The sequence below is a fragment of the Sminthopsis crassicaudata genome, chromosome 4 (genome assembly GCF_048593235.1).
Source record: "Sminthopsis crassicaudata isolate SCR6 chromosome 4, ASM4859323v1, whole genome shotgun sequence".
Taxonomy (NCBI): Eukaryota; Metazoa; Chordata; class Mammalia; order Dasyuromorphia; family Dasyuridae; genus Sminthopsis; species Sminthopsis crassicaudata.
The window spans coordinates 467,799,269-467,820,034 of NC_133620.1; the positions used below are offsets into that span (position 1 = coordinate 467,799,269).

The window sequence follows — 20,766 nt, forward strand, 5'->3', positions numbered from 1 at the left end:
TACATCATCATGCCCTGATTCTCCTTCACACTGGTTATCATGGCTATAACCAGGCAATTTAAAAGTGTATATTAATATTCATAAAATATACTATTTTATTGATACATTTGTTTTTTGTAGTTTTCTGGCCCTGGGGAAATCAATAGACGTTCGGTGCCTTAGTTTCCTCGTCTGTAAAACGAGGGGGTTGAACTCGGTGGTTCCTTTCATCTATTCTGCTGTGATGGTTTGACCTTTGTCGGGAGGTGAATTAGATCTAGGGCTGGACAGAGTCTCACTTTCTTCTCCAGAACTGTCTGCATCCAGTGGCCAGATATAGGTCACGATGACTGGAGATAGCCCAGTAACAAAGAAAAATAAAAGAGTGATTAAGAGAGAAAATGGTTCAGCACAACAACTAAGTTTGAACAACATATTCATGGCCCCCAGTTTCTGCAAATAATGGAAGGAGGTGGATTTTCTTCTTTCTTCTTCCAGCTCAAACTTGAGGAACAGAGATCTTAGAGTTGGAAGGGACGTCCAAGGACATTGATTCCAACAATTTCATTTTTTATTTAAGGGAAATGAGTCCGAGATGTTAAGCGATGTCATAGGCTATCATTTGTTCAGTCATATACATACATGTACACAAACATATGTTATACATATACATACACATTAGATATATGTGTACATATATAGGTGCACATATATGTGTGTGTATATAGTGTAGTCTCTATATGCATAACAGTTTATATTATTATTATATTGTAGACACACACATACAGACACATACACAGTTAGTGGATATGGTCTTCTGTCCTCAAGGAAACATGAGACTCCCTTCAGTATGTCCCAACTTTTCTTGATAACACGAGCCGTCCATTGGGAGAAACTAGTGAAATGCACTCTGGGGCAGTGGGAGGCTCTGGAGAAACATGTACTTTGCATGAGAAATTCTTGGTCGTCAGTCTCGAGTACATTGAAGGGTCATCTAGTCACAATCTTTCTGCAGATAACGAATGAATGGGATTTCTTTGGTGTTGACTGGACAAGGAAGCATGCACAGAGACTTGTCCAAAGTCACGAGCTAGCTGGGGAAAGAGCCGCTCCGGGGCTTTCCAGCCTTTTCCAACCCTTGGCCCAAGCCTTGTTCCTAATTAGCTGGTTTATCCAGTTTCCAAAGGTCTAGCTAATTAGAGACAACACATTACAAGGAGGTGACTGCTAGAAACAGCCGGAAGGATATAACGGAAATGATCCCCAGTATGAGGGGAGATAATAAAACTGAACAAAGTTGGCTGCTAAGTCAGAAATTCCCACGTCTGAAACCCTTCAAAGCAGGAGCCACCAGCTCCTCCCCATGTCACCAGCCCCAGAAGGCGCGACTCTGATAACGGGGACTCCTCTTCCTGAGCATGGATGTCTCCTGGGCATCTCAACACGCCCCAACTGTTTCTCTTTCCTCTTAAACTTCTCCCTCCCAAATGCCCACCTGGTTGATGGCACCCCATCCTCCTGGTCACCTGTTCCCCCAACCTTTTTATCTCGGACTTTTCCCCTCTCTTGCTTGACCCATTCCTTCCAAATCCAGTCCGTTGCCTGAGCTGAGACAGCATGGTGTAGTGCCTGGAGAGCCAGAGCTTGGAGGCAGGGGCACCTGGGCTTGAATCTGGACTTAAGATATTTACCAGCTGGGCAAGTCACCTAGCCATTCGGGGCCTCGGTTTCCTTGGACTCGATGACTTCTAAGGTCTTCTTCAGCTTTCAATCTGATCCTATTACATTGTCTGTTCTACAGCCTGTCCAGGTTCTCTCCTCGGGATTCCCAGGGGATATTCCATTCTCTGGATGGATAGAAGGGTTCCATGAACTTGGACAGGAAATAGCAACTTTATTTGCTATAATTGGTTTCTCTTCTAATTTTGTATTCGGTATTAGACATTTATATAATTTGCATTTTGTACCGTGTGTTTGAGAACAGGAGTCCATACGTAGGCTCTAGCAGACTGAGATCAGGGGTCCGTGACCCAGAAAAGCTCAAAGAGCCGCTCCCTCCATCCAGCCTCTTCTTCTCCCTCATCTGTACCCTTAGAATGGCTTCCTCACTTTCCGGCTCCTGATCTTGGTGCCCTTCCCATCTATGCTTGGAAGAGCTACCAGAGCTACAGGGCTGATCATGTCTTGCTTCTGCTCGACAATCTTCAGTGATTCCCTGTCGCTTCTAGGAGGAAATCTCTACTTGTTAGCCTGGCACTTGGGGTCAATCAATCAGCCGACAAGCATTTATTAGGCGCAGCGGACCTGTGTACCGGCACTGCGGTGCCGTGACACAAAGTGGAACAGACCCTGCTCTCAAAGCTGTCCCAGGGCAGAGCAGGGAAGTGTGGGGGAACTTGGATGAGACGGTCTTTAGGTCATTGCAGGGGTGGGAGAGTGGAGGAGAGATCACCGAGGACTCCTTCCAGGTCCCCAAGGCTGGCTCCCAGCTTCGCCAGAGTGCCCGCCCTCCCAACTGATGTGGGAGACGCTGTCGCCCCCACAGCAGGGCAGCTCCTCAAGGCAGTGCAGGCCTCTGTTTTTCAGGGAGGGGATAAGTTTTCTTTCTGGTCAGGCTGGATCTTTCCCTCTGACATTTCAGGTAGGACACACCAAGGATTGGTTGGCAAATTAAACGGGGCCTGGCAAAATCAATGGGGGGGACAGGAGACAGGCTGCCCCCATCCTCTGCCCTCCGCCTCCATCACTGTTCCCTAGCACATATGTCTGCACCTTCTACACCTCAGAAAAGGCATAAGCTCGAGGGGAGGGCTCAGAGCCCATCTGCTCCAAAGGCCTTATCTTACAGAGGGGGAGACTGAGGCCCAATGAAAGGGGGAGAATTGCTCCAGGCCTCACAACCAATCATTTTATGAGGCAGGAAAGCCAGTCTGGGAAGGGAAGGCACTCGCCGAGGGTCACGGGGGCTATGAGCCTCCCAGGGGGGCTCTTGGTCCTCTGGCTCCAGGGATATTCCGTAAGCACTCAGTTTGATCTGGAAGCTGATGGTTTGTGGGGGAAGCTCTGGGGCTGTGATCCTCCTTGGGGGAGCAGCTAGGAGCCTTGACATTCAGTAGGAGCTGATTGTGGAGAGAGATTTAATCCAGAGTCCAGGCTGGCCTGGCCCTGTGACCCTGAGAGCCCAGATGAGCCCCTTCGTGATCTCGTTCACCACTCAGGAAGCATCCGTCAGAAGCTGCCTCTGTCCATCACGAGCTCCTATATTTGGCTGTGAGGGAGACAGAAAAATAAATCACATTGAACCTGATCTTATGGAGGTGGGGTAGCCTGGGGAGAAAGCCATGGCTCTGGAGCCAGAGAACCTGGTTTCAAATCCCCCTTTTGGTGTTTGGGCAGTGTCCTCAGTTTCCTCATCTGTAACTGGACTGGGTGATGGGGTCCCTTCCAGAACCATTTGGGGACCAGGAGGTTGTGACATTGTAACTGGACTATGTGATCCCTGAGGGCCCTTCAGAACCAGCCTCAGCCTCCTGTGTAAGCACCCGCACCTGGATGGAGAGAAAGGCATGAACACCCACAAAAGGGTTGAGTAATAGTTTTTTCCTAGAGGATGAGATGCTGGTGGCTTCCCAGGCGCTGGCCGGGAGGAAGGGTGTTGTCTCGTACCTGCCATTGTTCTGTTGGGTTGTCTCTGGGCCCTTGAGCTACATTTATCCTCCTGCTGCCAAGCCGGGCCCTCACTGCACTCTTCCTGCTGGCTCCTGCCCCGCTGCTGCACACAGAAGCCCGAGATCCGTCTCCTCAGTTTCTTTCCCCGGTAACTTGGCTCCAGGTCTTTTGTCAGCATTAATTATAGAAACTAGCAAAGCACCCATGGGCCGGCTGCCTCCTGCGAGCTTTTTCCGTCTCCCCCATTGCCTTTGATGACCCGGCTTCCCCTTTGCTTGGTCCAGAACTCAACTCTGTCTTTTTGTTCCTTCCGATGTCTTTGTGTTTGCCTTCCTGTCTCTGGCTTATTTGTTTGAGATTGTATTGTCGGTGCTTAGTAGGGTACCCAGTGTAAATATTCTTAATCCCCTAATAAATCCTTTCTTTCCTTTTTCCCTTTCCTTTGTCAGCTTCATTCCTCTTTTTTTTCTTTCCTCCATTCTTCCCTTCTTCCTCCCTTTTCTTTTCCCTTTTTCTCCTGCTTTCTGACCCCTTTCCCTTTTTTTCTTCTTTCTCTTTCTTCCTCTTTCTTCCACCTCTGCCTCTCAATCTAACACTGCTTTCCTTATCCCATTCTGATTGTAAGCTCTGAGGGATGGTCCCAGCGCCACAAGCTAGACATCAGCCATGTTGGCTAAGTCAGAATATTCTACGTTCATTTCTGTTAAAAATACTTCAGTGGCCTAATGCTGTAACATTTGGGCTTGTAGATCTCCTAAAAATGAACATCCCTTAAAATGACGAAGGTGGAAGTGTGGTAGAGTGGGGGGAATGGTGCTGGAGGCAGATCCAGTGAGATTTGCTACCTGTATGACCTTGACCAAGTCACTTTCTCTGTTTCCTCAGCTATGAAATAGAGGGATTGGACTCTGAGATGCCCTCCCATCTCTGTGGATCCTATGGATCTATTTCAGGGGCTTCTCCTAGATTTAGATCTAAGATCCTAAGGAAATGACATCACAGCTTTCAAAGTTTGAAGAAGAGTAGAGATAAACCAGAATTTTAATGCATTAGGCAAATAATTCTTTTAAACACAAACCCCTGGTCATCTGTTTAAGCTAATTTATTTGCAAATTTGTAGTTTTTTGTTATAGTGCTATAATTTAGCTGGAGATAGGAGCTTTTCTCTTCTCTCTCAATAATTCATTAAGAGATTGTTTGGGTGGGACTGAGAGAAAAATATCTGAGAGTGGGGGAATGAGGTGATCTGAGAAAATGGGGAGATGTGGTGGAAGGCAGTAAGTGGTCTGAGGGAGTGGGAGAATGGGGTGGAAGGCAGTTGATGGTCTGAAGGAGGTGGGGATTTGGGGGGAAGGCAGTCTGTGGTCTGAGGGAATGGGGAGATGGGGTAGAAGGCAACTTGTGATCTGAGGGAGTGAGGAGATGGGGCAGGAGGCAATCAGTGGGCAGAAGGAGGTGGGGGTTTGGGGGGAAGGCAGTCTGGGGTCTGAGGGAGTGGGGAGATGGGGTGGAGGCAGTTGGTGGTCTGAAGGAGTGGGGAGATGGGGTAGAAGGCAATCAGTGGGCTGAAGAAGTTTGGGGGGAGGCAGTCTGTGGCTTGGGGACTGAGGTGGGTGAGTAGTTGTGGCAGTTTGAAGACAGCTGCAGGTGAGAGGCCCGGTTTTAAGCTGTTCCCTTGAGTAGCAGAAAAGCAGCCGGACCAGATGGGAGAGCTGGTGTTTGCTTTGTTCTCCCAGAGAGAGCACACTGCACACTGAAGTGCCCTCATTTTTTGTTTTGGTTCTTTTTTTTTCAACAGGCAGAGGTGGAACTGGCTCCAGACACACATCGGCCGAGGTTGGGGGAGTGAAGCTTGGTAAGACGGGGAAATCTGGCGCCCCTGTCCCGGGTCTCCAAATGGTAAAAGAAAGGTAAGGGCCAAGCTTCCTGTAATGTGGCTCAGAAAGGGAAATAGCTTGGCCACACAGTGGCAACACGTGGATCAGAATTCATGGCTCCTTCCTCCTGGGCTAGTGTCCCTAATACCCGGTGGAAGTTTGAAGTTCTCCCTCTTCCTTCCTTTTCTTACTGAGGCTGTGCGTCTATAAAATGTGCATTTTCCAGCTCCCCTCCTCCTCTCCAACTAGCCAAGGGAAGGACTGAGTGCATTTGATCCGGGGGGCCTGGCCTTTGTCGGCCTGGCCGCCAAGCATCGGCAGCAGGTGCGTCTCTCAGAGACATTTCGAGATGAAGCTTTCCCCGGCTTCACTGGCTGTCGGTTTGTACAGGTGGCACCGTGCCCAAGAAGCTCTTTGTTTTTCTGTTCTGCCTTTTAAACTCTTTGGAAGGAGGTTGGATTTTCCCAGCTCCCACTGCAGCCTGAATGGCTGGAGACTCAATGCGATGCCCTGGCAACAAAGAGCCAGGTTGGGGAGGGTTTCGGCCTCGGCTCCACCTGCTCCGGTGGTCAGAAGGAGCTAGGTGGGGGTGGGCCCTGGCTCCCCCAGGACCGGAAACATGCTGACGATGGAAGTACAGAGCCAGGAAAGTGGCAGAGCATCCAGCAGCCTCCCTCAGGCCCTTCTCCCGTTTCTGACAAGTGCCTTTTTCTTATTACAGAGGGTTTTAGAGAGAGCCTTTCCCACCTCCTCAGGCAGTTCTGTGGGATCTCTTCCCCTCCAACCTTGCCCCCCCAAAAGGATGGAGGGAAATATTTTGGTATCCATGGGATTAAGGTATTTCACAAAACTATCAGATATTCAGAGTTGGAAAGAAGCTCAGAGATCCTCCAGTCCGGTGAAGGTGAGGGAACTGATGATGTTCTGCGTTGTCTGACCTCCCTCCTCTTCCCCTCCTCCAGGTTATCTCATTCCCAGTCCACAAGAACACCTGTGTCAGCAAAGGCTGCCCTGCAGCTCCTTCAGATGCATGATCCACCGCTGTGGAGGCTCTCAGAGAACTGACCTGCCCTTAACTTGTGATTCTGAATCCACTGTGAGCACCCTGATCCCTTACCGTGTGCCTGGAGTGTCGCTCTCCCAGCCAGTGCAGAAAACGCCCCCTCCCTCCCCGAAGCTTAGCCTAGGTCTGCAGCTGGGCCGCAGGCCCCAGACTGGGCCCGTTGGAAGTCACCTGGGCCAGCCCTTCTATTTAGCAGATGAGGAAACTGAGGGCAGGACACGGCCGAAAAGGTCATTAATTAGAGAGCCGGGATTCTGGTGTGGGTCTCTTGCTTCCAGAAGTGGCATTCTTCCCTCTTGGCCACGTTGCCATGACGGTGGCGTTTAGTTTACCAGCTTTGCTATGTTTTCTCCTGAGAGACTTTTATAAGTGTGTTTATGTAAGATCCTCATTACAAAGGCCAAGGAGAAAGTCCCCATTGTGGCTTCTTCTCCTGTGTTCCTGTTTCCCAAACGTTGCAGCTAATCACACATAGGCTTCAGTTCTTGGTTCTAAAAGAACCCAGTCTCCGCCCATCACTGCTCTAGCAGCATGGTGTTGGGACCAAACTCTGCTAAATTGTCCGGGGAGCCAGAAGGGATCTTCCAAAAGAGGTTTCTAAACTGTCCGAATACGGCAAAGGAGAAGTTGTAAGAAGGTTCTTCTAGGGTAAAGGAAGGCAAGCCGTCATTTGGAGGAAGGATAGAAATCTGACTGGAGAAAACCTTTGCCTTTCACCCTGGCCTGGAACCAAGGGGGGCAGATTGAGCTTTAGCTGAATGTGATTCTAGAGAGAAGGCATCAGAATTGGCTCTGGAATGGCTCCTGGGTAACGACTGGACCATGGAGACTCTAAGCCTTGTTCCTTCACCAAAATCTGGCCAACACTGGGGGCAGGACCCCCAAACTGAAGGCCTGGAGTCCCGGAATCACAGCATTTCAGAGTGGGAAGAGCCTCTGAGGCTGCCTCCCAATACTTAAAGGACATCATCAGCCTCTCCTGCCATCCCCCAGGCTTTTCTTCTTCAGGCCAAACTTCCCCACAGGCTCTGGACTTATCACTGAGCTTACATTCTCAGTGCTCTAGGTTATCTACTCCACCAGCCCAAACAGAATAGGGCAGGGCCACCCTCCTTATTTTGAAAGATAGGCTTCTTCATGCTCAAGGGGAGCTTTTTTTAGCCACCATTTGCTCCCTGGTGGAACTTGTAGTTTACTAAACCGCCCAAATAAACTATCTAATGTCTCTTTTGTATTTGTGAGATTTACTTCTTGGACCCAGGAAATAGCAGAGGGACTCAAAAGCATGGAAAAGGCTGAGGTTGACCCACACCCAGTAGGACTGGACTCTTCTATCAGGAACCCTGTTGGGCCAAGGGAGGAGAATCTCGGACCACCGGACCCACAGTGGCTTCCTAGCACCTAAAAGCTATGGAATGGGTTGGGGCAAGAATATTCGTGTCGGGGTGCTGCTATTTTCTACTTCTTGTTACCTCCAAAAAAGGACTGACAGTCTGGAATCTTTATCCCACAACTGAGCCTTCTCAGGTTCAGGAGAAATGGGTTCCTGCACTGCTTGTGGACACTAGGGATTCCCTCCCTTTTTCCCCTACTCCCAGGGGGCGCACGTTTGTTTTGGCCAGGTCCCATTGGTGAATAAACTCCCTCTTCCATTGCCTTCTTGCCTCAGTGGAGGATCCTGATCGCCGAGGAGAACTTTCACAGGTCATGTGCCACATATATTATTCATCCACTTTGCTTTTCTTGTGTGGATGGTTAACCTAATATCTTTTAAATTATTAAGGATTTTATTGACTTGGTTTGTTTTGTTCCAGGATGCAATGCAATTAATACAATGTCACCTATGAATGGGGGCGTTTGGAGAATGTCACCATGAATGAGGAGTCCTTTTTCCATTTGGCCATTGTGCAGGACAGCTTCTGTAATACTGGTGAGTACCTTAAGTGAACTTGTGTCTTTTCTTTGGGCTTTGTTTGGTGTCAGTTTTCAGTCAGTGAAGCTTCTGTTATAGACGGAGTTGCAGCCGTCATAGCTTCTTGGAGACATTTGTTTGAAGAGTGATATTAAAGGTTTTCCTATCAAATAAAATGATTTAAAAAAATCAATACTAAGAAGATACAGTGGGGAACCTTATTTTTAGCTAATTACATGCTTGTAAAAATGTAGTTTGCTGAAAGAAATCTTCTCTGAAGACCTGGGTTTTTTTCAAGTTCTTATCAAGTATATCCTGAATGTCTGTGTAGACCATTTTAGATATATTTTGTAGTTATGAAAAAAATAGACATAATGTTATAGTAGTTGGTCTTTTTTCTAAATGAAAAAAATATTCCACATATTTTATTGACTTTTTTATACCACTTAGTACTTTTATGGTTGTATCCCTGTCACTTTTATAATCAAGAGCCATCCTTTGTAATAAGAAAAAAAAAAGAGTTTAGCAAAATTGATTTTTATATCAAAAAGTCCAACATTATATGTGATATTTCACGCTCGTGGTCTGTAAAAATGTAAAGGGAAATGCATGATCATATGTTTTTTTTGGGGACAAACTTGGTCATTGTAATTTTGAAGCATTTGTGTTATTTTTCTGTTCTTCCACTTATGTTGCTGTATTCATTGCATATAGAATTTCCCTGGTTCTTTTCATTTCATTTTGTATAAGTTCATATGATTTTCCCTCTGTCTTCATTATGTTCTTTATTTCAGTGATATATCATTGAAATATCAATGCATATCAATATATATATATATATATATATATATATATATATATATATATATATATATATATATATATATATATATCAATGAACCCAGATTAATTGAGGCATTAATTAATTAATTGATGGAGAAAGTAGAGATCCCTCATTTAGGAATGGCTCAGTTAATCTCTACTCTGTCTCTCTGTCTCTTTCTCTGTCTTTGTTTCTCTCTTTTTCTCACTCTCATACTGTGAAAAGTATTGCTATATGCGTTTTGATGTCTATTGGACCTTTTTTGTTGTGATTGATCTCTTTGGAACTTTATTTGTATCAGTGAAATATTTTTTAAAAGAGCATATATATGTATATATATATATACATATACATATACATACATATATACATACATATATATATATATATACATATATATATATATATATGTTAATCACATTCTAAGGATAATTCCAAATTGCTTTCCAAATTGGTTGGAGCAATTCACAGCTCCATCTCTGATGCATTAATATGTGTCTTTCCACAACCTTTACAACACTGACTATTCCCAACTTTTGCTAACTTAACAATTTGCTGGGTGTGAAATGCAACTTCAGAGTTGTTATTTGCATTTATTAGAGGTGAAGAAATAGAAAAGCAAAGCAATGAGACAAATTAAATAAAAAAGAATCAAATAATTGACCTCAATAACTAATGTTTACCCAGTATAAGTTTGAAAATATAAATTGTCTAGAAAAGAAATCCCTTTTTGACAAGAATGACTGGGTTAACAGGAAAGTAGTCTAGACAGAAATAGATATAGAATATTTTATAACATATATTACAATGAATAGCACTTGCCATTAGAGAGTTTATATTCTTTACGCAAGACAATATGTAGATGTAGAAGAGTTTTATGTTCTTCTATTCTTCAAATAGCCCAGGTAAGCACCCTACCCACTACTGAACCATTTCCCTTATTTAATCTCATCATAAGCTTTAAGATAGTGGGATAGTCTTTGAAATTTCTTCACAAATTACTAAAATTCTTTCATTTCTCTAATTAATCAGCTAGTTCCAAGTCCTTACTTCAGTTTGTTAAATACAATTTATGAATTGGAGAAGCCGCTTTTCCCCATAACTTTTATTCATCTCTTTATGTACATTCTCTTTTGAATATATAAACATCAAGGTTACCATCTTTAGGCTCTAATAACAGCATAACTAACCCCAAAAGGAAGATATAAATAATTATTTAATTTTAAATTTTTTATTTTAAATTCTTCATTTATTTTTATGTTTTAATTTTAAAATAATTTAATTTAATAATAATAAAAATAAATTAATAATTTAATTAATCTGAGGAAGGTTAGAGCTAAAGTCACTTATAACCAATTCTAAAACTGACTATTCCTCATTTCTGGAAGTATATTCCAACCATTCCATTCTCTCAGGATACCAATTAAAGTCTTTTCTCAAAAATTCCCTTCAGAGTTCCTTGCAAGATAAGAGCTAAAACCGTTCCCTTAGGAAAGAAGTTCTCTTCATCCTGATTTTTTTTTTCTGTGTCCCATTTGGCCTTCAGCAATGTTGACAACTTTCCAAAATGACAGGTTTTCAATTCTGTTGTCCCATAAAGATACAGTGGCAGCATTTTGTTACATAGGTGAACTGGTATTTTAGGACAAGTATCAAAATATATATGCAAAAAAAATATACAATGTAAATTTTTATAAAGGGATTAGCTGCTGTCAGGATCAAGCCTACAGAATATGGGGATCTGGCAGGGCTTTGTGAAGAACGTGATGATTTAGTTGATTTGAAAGAAAGTGGGCATTCTAAGTGACCAGAACGTTGGACTTGGACTCAGAATGACTCATCTTCCTGAGTTCAAATCTGACCTCAGACACTTATTAGCAAATCACTTAATTGTGTTTGCCTCATTTTCCTTATCTATAAAAGGAGCTGGAGAAGGAAATAGCAAAGGACTCTAATGTGTGGGGAGGTGGTTAATGAACAACAGTAACAGCCAGGGATTCTAAGAGGCACCTGTTCTAGGTGCGGGAGAATAAGCGATGTCTTTGTGACTCTGAACAAGCCCCTTCCCTTCTTGCAGTCCCAGGGAAATCATTAAAATTATTAAGTTGCAAAAAATTGAGTAGATTAATTAAGTTGCCAAAAAAGCCTGTCTCTATGGGTAGAGGGAGTTTGCCCACCGGGAGTCTTCTCTCCTGAAATAAATGGGCTTCTCCTTTCTCATTAGAAACTTTAAAAACAAAACATGGGTTTTTAAGAAGGGAAGGAGGTTTTAGGGCTGTGTTGAGAACGCTTGGTCTGTGATGACTCATGCTCAGGAGTAAAACAGCTGTGGGAAGAAATGAGTCCTTGTTGACTGAACCTTCAGGTGAAGAGAATGCTTGTCCGCCCAGTTCCTCCCATTACGCCGGCTGTTTCCCAAATGGCCCTTTCTCTGGGCTAAAGATGTTTTTCTCTCTCACCTCAGTCTCTAGCATTGTCTTCCTTCTAAGATGCTCTCAAGGAGAAGGGGAAAGGGGGGGTTTCAGAATAGATATGGCTCTCAGACACAATTGCACGTGTTCTGCCGAAAGAACGGCCTTCGCTGTGTGATCTCAGAGCTCCAGTTGCCAGTGATGAGATCACAATTTGTCTGGGCCTGTGGAACTTTGGTCCATAACCTCCCATCCGTGTAGACCGTCCATCCAATGTACTGGAGGCCTTATATGCCAGGGATACCAGTGGAGACCCCTCTCTTTTCTCATGTGACTAGTCATCCCTGCTTCCCACCATGCATTGTTCTGACAGCAGCTCAATCTTTCTACCCTGCGGCTTACTCACATCCACCATGTGCTGCTATATTTTCTCCTCATTTATTAAGGGCCTACTATTTAATGTGATTCAGCACACTAAGTTAGCTGTTGGAATTATTGGAGGTACACAGACAAAAAAAAAAAAAAAAAAGAACCACACTTCAAAACCACAGTTTCTGCCTTCAAGAAGCTTACATTAGTCCCCAGGGATGGGTGGGAAAGAGCAATAGAAAAAAATACAAAGTGAGAAACCTCAGGTGTGCTGGAGTCAGCTCATATCAGCTTATGGGGCCCAGTTTCATTGGGAATATCTGTACTTTGGAAGTTGGCAAACCCTACAAATCGAAACTCAATTTATTGTTTTGTTGATCATCTTAGACTCATGAAAGTGATGGATAAAATGTTCATAATGCAGGGTAAGTTCTAAAATGTGTTGTCTGTACATATCAGCCCCAGGTTAAAACTTAACCAGGTTGAGAGAATCCTCCCAGTTAGGGGTTAGTGGTGTGGTGATGATCAAATGCTTCCTGCAGGAAGTGGTACCTAAGTTAGAAAGCTGAGAATTCTAAGCTGTAGAGGCGAGAGAGCTTGCCCTCCAGATGTGGGAGCTGTCTTATACGGAGACATGAAGGCACGAGATGGTTTGAAGAGATTGGGGAACAGCAAGTGAGCCCCTTTGGCTGAAATACTGAATACGTGAAGGCATAGAATGTCGAATAAGTCTGAAAGGATCAGGGCGGTAAAGCCAGATTATGAATAACTTGAAATACTCAGCAAGAGGAAGCCGACGCACACTCTTGGCTAGAACAACGGCAGGCTGAGGATGGTCCTTGAAAGAATATTTGGGCAATTATTGTTGGACACATAGAAGGGAGCTTCTGAGAGCCCTTGCCTACCTCTGGGAAGCTGAGATTCTGGGAACATCTGGAAGATACAAGCTGGGTAAAAGGTATGGGGTCCTTCAGGTAATTTTCATTATGTGGTTGATATAGCATATACATTGTTTGTTTCTATTGCAATCTTCAATCCCCATCTCTACCCCACCTCCATCCATCCATCCATCCCTCCATCTGTCTTTTTCTTTCTTTCTCTCCCCTTTCCTCTCTTGCTTTCTCTCTCTTTACCCCATTTCCTCTCCTTTTTTCTCTTTTTCTCTCCTCCTTCTGTCTTTCTTTCTTCCTCCCTTTTCATTCCTCTCACTCTCTCTTCTTTCTCTTCCCCTCCCTTTCTGCCCTTCTCCATCTCTCTCCTTTCCTTCTCATTCTTTCTGTCTTAATAAAATTGTATTGATTTTTTTTACATGACCAAAACTTCTCCCAGGATCCCTCTCCTCTTCCTCCCAGAGCCATCTCATATAACAAGAACATTTTTTTTTAAAGAAAGAGGAATTAGAGCAAAAATGTAGCTTTTGCTGATTTTCTCTTCCTCATTTTCTTTCTTTGAAGTAAATATGTGTTGATAGCCCTCCCCTTTTTGGACACAATCTAGAAATCCTAATGGAACCCTTTTCGCCTCTTCTTTCAGAGAGTAGTCTTTTACTGCAATTTATTTATTTATTTGATATTCTCCCTTATCCCTACCCTCAACCCCCATTAAGAAACCACATATGAAGTTATGACATAACCAAGGGGAGAGAACTTTGGAGGCTGAATGTGGATGCACCTCTTTTTTTAGTTTGCTTTTTTTCTTGTGGTTTTTCCTTTTTGTTCTGATTTTTCTTTCAGAACATGACTAATATGGAAATATGTTTAAGATGATTGTACATGTATAATCTATATCGGATTGCTTGTTGTTTGGGGGAGGGGAGAAGAAAAAAAGGGGGGGGGAGCAGGTCAGCCAGACCAAGGGATCTATTGCCATGCCATGGAGTGCTCTACAAAGAAGCCGAAGGAGAGGCTCTGTTTTCCCTTGTTTCTGAGGCTGTGCTTGGGCATTAGAATTCTGTGGCATCCAGTTTCTGATCATCCGCTGCTGTTTTGTCCATTTATACTATTGTCATCATTGTGGTATATGTTGTTTTTCTGATTCTTCATAATTTCAGTTCCTTAGAGACTGTAGGATAGACAAAACATTTGGTTCCATTTAACAAGCACTGTGCTGGATCTAAAGCATGCAAAGACAGAGATGGACAATTCTTTTCCTCAGGGAGTGGCATTCTACATAAGCACACGTATTCACATATATACAATAGCTATAGAATTCATCCATTGGCATATATTTCCACATGCACATACCACATTATAGATGGGAGCAAATGACCTTATAGAGTTTTTTCAGTTAAAAAATTTTAAAGGAACATTAAATTTCTCTCTTTTTCAATGGAAAAAAAATGAAAAAGCCTTTATTAAAAATATCATGGTCAGCCAAACAAATTCTGCCAGTGACTACGTCCAGCAAATTCTACATGTTGGATCTATTATTTCTCTGTCAGGAATGGCTCTTGGCCATTGGCTGGTTCTCTTTAAAATCCTACTTGGCCATTGTATTGATCAGAGTTCTTCATCCATACAAATACATGTACATAATTCATCTGCCAGCATACATTCACATCCTTCCCTCAAATGCACACAGACAGGTTGCTGTTGTGTAATCATTTTCAGTTGTCTCCAACTTTGCATGATCCCACTTGGGGGTTTCTTGATAAAGATACTAGAGTGATTGACATTTCCTTTTCCAGGTCAAATGGGGTAAAGTGACTTGCATAGGGTCACACAGATAAGAAGTATTTTAGACCAGATTTGAACTCAGGAAGATGAGTCTTCCTCACTCCACTCCTGGTGCTCTGTCCACTATGACGCCCCCTCGCTGCCCCACATAGACATGAAGGTAGTTGCAAAATTCCCACACAATTCCCATACAAGCACACGTGCCTACACACATTTGTTAGCTCTTAGAGAACAGAAATTGCCTCTTGTCTGTTTCTATATTTCCAGCACAGTGAATGGCATACAGTAGATACTTAATAAATGCTTATTGATTGAAATGTGTCCACCATCTGGTTCCAAGGCCCAGGCCCAGAATCGCACTTTTGATTTTCATGGTTAAAAGGTTTCGTTTTTGAAGATTATTTTTCTCTTTGTCCTCTTCATTATTTTAATATTCCAGGGATCCAGGGCAGCTTCTTTGGGAGAATTGTATTTTCTTTACTGAGAATAAGACTTCTTAACTTTTTGGGTCCATGTATGACCCAAAATGACAGTTCATTGTAGCTTAGGGATTCCATTTCAGGAGGTTTTTAAATAACAAGAAATGCTAAGATTCATTTTGAAGTCAGTGAAAATCACTAGGTAGCTCTTCTTCCCATTTGAATTCTTGGACCTTAGAAATCTATCCCCAAACCCTTCTAGGTAGTCCTTGGACTCCAGGATAAGAACCTCTGCTATAGGATTGAGTCCTTGTTATGGCTGGAAAATTCATTATTCTTGGATTCTGGCTTCTTGTAATGTAGTCGGGCTGGTCGCTGGGCCTCTCGAGATGTAGCTGATGTGATTCCTGGGCTACAGAAACCCCCGGCTGCCGCCAGACCCATTCTCGAGGCCCTGAAAAGTTCAGCCAATGGGCCAGAACTCCCGTTCTACTTGTCAGCCTTCAGGAACCAGACAAAGCAAGCAGAGGGCCCCTTCTAAGTTATAATATCACTGTAGAGAAGACTTTGAAGATGGGAGCCTGAGGTTTCCTTCTTTGAACAGCTATTCAACAAACATCTAAGTGTTTATTACATATCAGGGACTGTGCTAAGGTTGGAGATACAAAGAAAAAAGTCCTCATATTCTAAGGAGCCCACGTTTAGTGGGAAGAGCAGGGAAAGAGACAAAATGTAACTGACTAGATACATGCAAGATACCTGCAGAGTAAAGGGAAGGGAATCCGAGCGTGGAAGGCACAGCCGCTGGGAGATCCAGGAAAGACTTTCTAGAGAGGGAGGAACTTGAATCTTATAGGAAGCCAGGGAAATAAGAGGCAGAGGTGAAGAGGGGAACGCTGCAGACATAAGGGCACGGCTTACACAAAGGCATGGAGGTGGGAAACAGTGTTGGGAACAGCAGCAGTAGAATTTTTTTTTTTCCTCCTGAGGCTGGGGTTAAGTGACTTGCCCAGGGTCACACAGCTAGGAAGTGTTAAGTGTCTGAGACCAGATTTGAACTCAGGTCCTCCTGAATTCAAGGCTGGTTGCAGCAGTAGAATTTTAAGCTTCAAATATCGGCCAAAGAGTTTTGTTCCACTTTCTTGATCTTCCTGGATCCAGGGATGGAAGGTAGGACTCTTGATAAAGTAAAAACTGAAAAATAAAATAATGTCAATTCTACTGAATTTTTAAAAAATAGGGTTGGGGGGAAAGTATTATGGGAACAAAAAGCCACTTCCCCAAATAGGAAATGAAAGAACTCTCACGTGATGCTGTAATCTTGTGGTTCTCCTGTGTCTTGGTTAGATGGGGCAGAGCACTTAACTCTGAAGGTAATCAGCATGATTATTTCCTGCCTCCAGACTAAGTCCCATGCTGTCTGCAGGGGCATGTGCTTTTACCAGGCCCTCTATCAGAAAGCTACAAGAATTTGACTGAAATATCTGAGGTTCTTAGCACTGTCTAGAAGCTTCTCAAGCTCAACAGAGCCAGCCTCTACAAGGCCAAGTCTGCAGGGCATCGACCTGAAAAAGGAGGACCCTGAGAGAGTACTTAAGCTCCATCCCTAGAGGAGGTCTTCTCTCTACCCGTTTCCTCTTTCTCCCGAGCATGTTGTATTTGGAAAGCTCTGAGAAGTCTTTGTCCTTTTGAGAGCAGGTTCTAGGTTAACACTGCCTCTGAGTCTAGGCCACAGAAATTGCTTCATAATTTATAATTTCGTTGGGCACTTATTAAACACTTACTGTTTATATACTCACCAGTGTGTTAAGCATTAGTATACAAAGATGAAAACAAAAAGTGCCTTCCTCAGGGAGCTGACATTCTACTGAGAGAAAATCATTTGTAACCAGCCCGACTAGTCAATAAGCATCTGTTAAGCATGTCCTATGTACCCACCATTGTGCCCAGCATACAAAGTCAAGAAATGAAATAATCCCTCCTCACAAGGAGATTACATTTAAGAGGTGCGATGATAAGGAAATAGGAAAATCATTTTGATGGATTTATTCTCGTTTTATTTCTGCCCTCTTCTCTAATTTCATTCCCATTTCCTTCTAATTCTACCACTATTCTGTGCCCCCCAGAGTCTGGCCAGTTAACATCTCATCAATTTTAATTAACATCATTAATTTCTACAAAAGGCTCTCCACTTTCACTCTGTTTACATTGCTGCTCCATTCCTTTCTCACTTGTTAATTCCCTTCTTCCATTTCTATCTCATGCCCTCCCAGCACTTTCTGGCAGGAAAGTTGGGAGGATTTCAACGCCTATGAATTTCATGGCTTTGATGGCTGTGCCAGCCGCCCCCCCCCTCACCCCAAGCTGTAGTATCTCTAAAATGTGAAATACTGTCAGTTTGGGGCCTTAATACTAAATGTTTTCATTCAGAGAAGATTCTAGGAGTGGTGCTCGTATTCCTGGAATCCAATGATGACTTGGGATCTTGGGATCACACATGGGAAATTAGCGTCTCCATAAGGTCTTTGTAGGATGAGGAATGATGGATGTCGCCTCTGTGAGCTACTGTTTCCTCCCCGATCTCCCTATGAATGGATCACCCCTCCCAACCAACAGACCAAATCAAAGGGATCCCATGGAGCTCCACTTCTAGGGTAGATGCTAAAGTTTATTTTTAAGCTATTGATTATGGGCCATATCAGAGAAGGCATTGTGATGTAGGAGCAAAGCAAGGATGTAGTAGCACAAAGAAAGTGTGAGAAGCGCACACAGATCTAGAGACATCTCCATTCCCAGTGGTTTAATGGTCACTTGTGCTAGAGCCTTATGAGCTCAGGTTGGACCCGTCAGTCACAGTTGGACACACTATACCTTGGCTGCAGGCCCCCCCCCCCCATCATGATGTCATTAAGGACAAACAACAGATGTTTCCCAGAGTCTCTTGCTTGGGGATCATGTATCCTTTAAACAGATCCTTCTTCACTTCTGTGATGAAAAGATTCAGAATCAGAACTGAAGGTTGAAAAAGTCCTAAAAAGTGGACATCTAGTCCAAACCGTGTTCTCAGAGAATCACTCACTAAAATATACCCGACAGGGGCAGCAGTGGCGCAGTGGTTAGAGCACCAGCCCTAAAGTCAGGAGAACCTGAGTTCAAATCTGGCCTCAGTCACTTCACACTTCCTGGCTGTGTGACCCTGGGTAAGTCACTTAACCCCAATTGCCTCAGAAAAAAAAGAAGAAAAGAAAATGAAATAAAATATACCTGGAAAGTGACCGTCCAATATCTACTTGAAGATTCCAAGGAGGGGGAATCTATGGCCCCTTGAGTCAGTTCATTTTCTTTCTTCCTTCCTTCCTTCCTTCCTTCCTTCCTTCCTTCCTTCCTTGCCTCTCTCTTTTTTCTTTCTTCCTCCCTCCCTCCCTCCCTCCCTCCCTCCCTCCCTCCCTCCCTCCCTCCCTCCCTCCCTCCCTCCCTTCCTTCCTTCCTCCCTCCCTCCCTCCCTCCCTTCCTTCCTTCCTTCCTTCCTTCCTTCCTTCCTTCCTTCCTTCCTTCCTTCCTTCCTTCCTTCCTTCCTTCCTTCCTTCCTTCCTTCCTTTCTCTTTCTTTCTGTCTTTCTTTTTCTTTGTAGGACATCTCCAGTCATGAGGGGAGTTTTTCCTGACCTCTTGCTCTCATCTTCCAACCATTGCTTCTGGTTTTATTGGTTGCTGTTTTAGTGGATTTAAAATCAGTTAGACCCAGTGCTACAGTAGAGCAGACACCAACAATCCCCTAAGCTCCTGGATACGACATCTGCTTTGCAGATCTTGATTACATTTTGCACGTCCTTTTCTACCCTCTCTGGGTAGAATGGGCATTGAAATTACAAATGCATTTAAATAGTCCCAGGAAGACAAGGATGATGCAAAATCAAGCATGGAGTACACTACCCCCTGGGACCTTAGTTCAACAGAAAGACTTTGGTGGTAATCTATCGGCTGGGATTTTCTGTTCTTTGGCTCCCTGCCCTTAGAGTGGAAAATTGGGAATCAGTCATTGGGTTTCTTCCTGGTTTCAGACATGACATAGTATATTGTGAGCTAACCTGCACTCCATTACTCAGTCTTCTTGGTGGGATTTGGTTCAAACCTATACCTATACCGGAGAATGAAGGGATACATCCTCTGTTTGTTGGAGAAACAAGATAGATAGACATGAAAGGGTCACATCTCCCAAGATGGGAGATTTGGGGAATGTAAATGTCTAGGGATCTTTCAGTTCGGCTCTCCCATTCTACAGATGGTGAAACAGAGATTTTGAGAAGAAAACTTTGCCTAAAGATAATATGTAAATGATTCAGACTGTGTGGTTTAATGGGAAGTGCCTTGGCTCCAAAGCCAGAGGATTCGGGTTCAAATACGCCTCTGTGATTTACTGTGTGACATTTGAACAAGTCACATAATTTATCACAGTTTTGTTTTCCTTTTCTGTAAAATAAATAATTTTGACTAGATCATCTCTGAGGTCCCTTCCAACTTTAGATCTCAGAGCTTAGGATTCTGAATGGGATGAACAGGAAGGAAGTCAGGTGTAGACTAGAGTGTTTGCGGATGGATTTACAGAGAGCCCTGAGCTGAGTGCCATTATTCTGGGGTTACTCCAGAATCCAGAAGGCTTCCAGAAAGCTAGCTCAACTAAGGAGAAAAAGCAGATCTCGTATGGCCAAATGGGAAATCTGATAAAATTACTTACACGTGGGGAGAATGGGGTTACCTCTGACCTCTGACCTTCCCCAACAAGATGCAGTTATGACATGGCCTTGTCATCCTGGTCTTGCTGCTAGCTCAGACCGTGCTATTGACATGGAAAACTTAAATTTTATAAGATTATTTGAAAACAATCTGGCCAAGTGTCTTTGTAAACATGATGAAGAGATGCAGTTTATGTAACAGTATAATTATTAGTGAGGCAATGTGGAAGAGTAGATGAAGTTCTAGATTTGGGATCAGGAAAAACTGGATTCAAATCTTGTCTCTGATGTGTTCTACCTTAGTGACCACGGGCACATCCATGGACTTTTCTGGATCTTAGTTCTCTTACTAGAGGGCTCCTAGGACTAGACTCAAAGACTAGCCATGAATGATTCAATGTTGCCTTGTAATGTCTGTAGTGGAGTTCCCTCAGGATCTGGCTTTGGCCCTGTTTGCTCTCCCTTCCAATTTTAAATCACCTTCCAGTGTGAAAAGTCTATCATTTATAACATTCACCAACACCAACAAAAATGTTTAGCAACATATCCATTCCATAATGCCTCAGAGACGTCATGAATATCTGCTTATTGATCTTGAGATACTCGAGGCCGTGTGGGTACAACCTCCTGATCTCACAAATGAAACACACAGCTGGCGAGTTGTTGTTCAGCTGTGTCCAGCTTGTTGTGACCCCCCATGGGGTTTTCTTGGCAAAGATATTAGAGTGATTTGCCATTTCCTTCTCCAGCTCATTTGACAGACGAGGAAACTGAAGCAAAAAAGGGTTAAGTGACTTGCCCAAGATCACACAGCTGGCAAGTGTCTGAGGTGGGGAC

General features: G+C 43.7%; 1 protein-coding gene across 1 annotated transcript in view; it reads left to right on the top strand.

Annotated features, from left to right (window-relative positions):
• The first annotated feature begins 3,658 nt into the window (after window positions 1–3,658).
• The window catches only part of ST6GAL1 (ST6 beta-galactoside alpha-2,6-sialyltransferase 1), an 88,449-nt gene continuing 71,341 nt past the window's right edge, over window positions 3,659–20,766 (top strand). Inside the window, 4 exon segments of the mRNA XM_074264228.1 lie at window positions 3,659–3,796; window positions 5,447–5,558; window positions 6,488–8,292; window positions 8,403–8,518. Coding sequence (XP_074120329.1) covers window positions 8,461–8,518 — 58 coding nt within the window. The 5' untranslated portion in view covers window positions 3,659–3,796; window positions 5,447–5,558; window positions 6,488–8,292; window positions 8,403–8,460.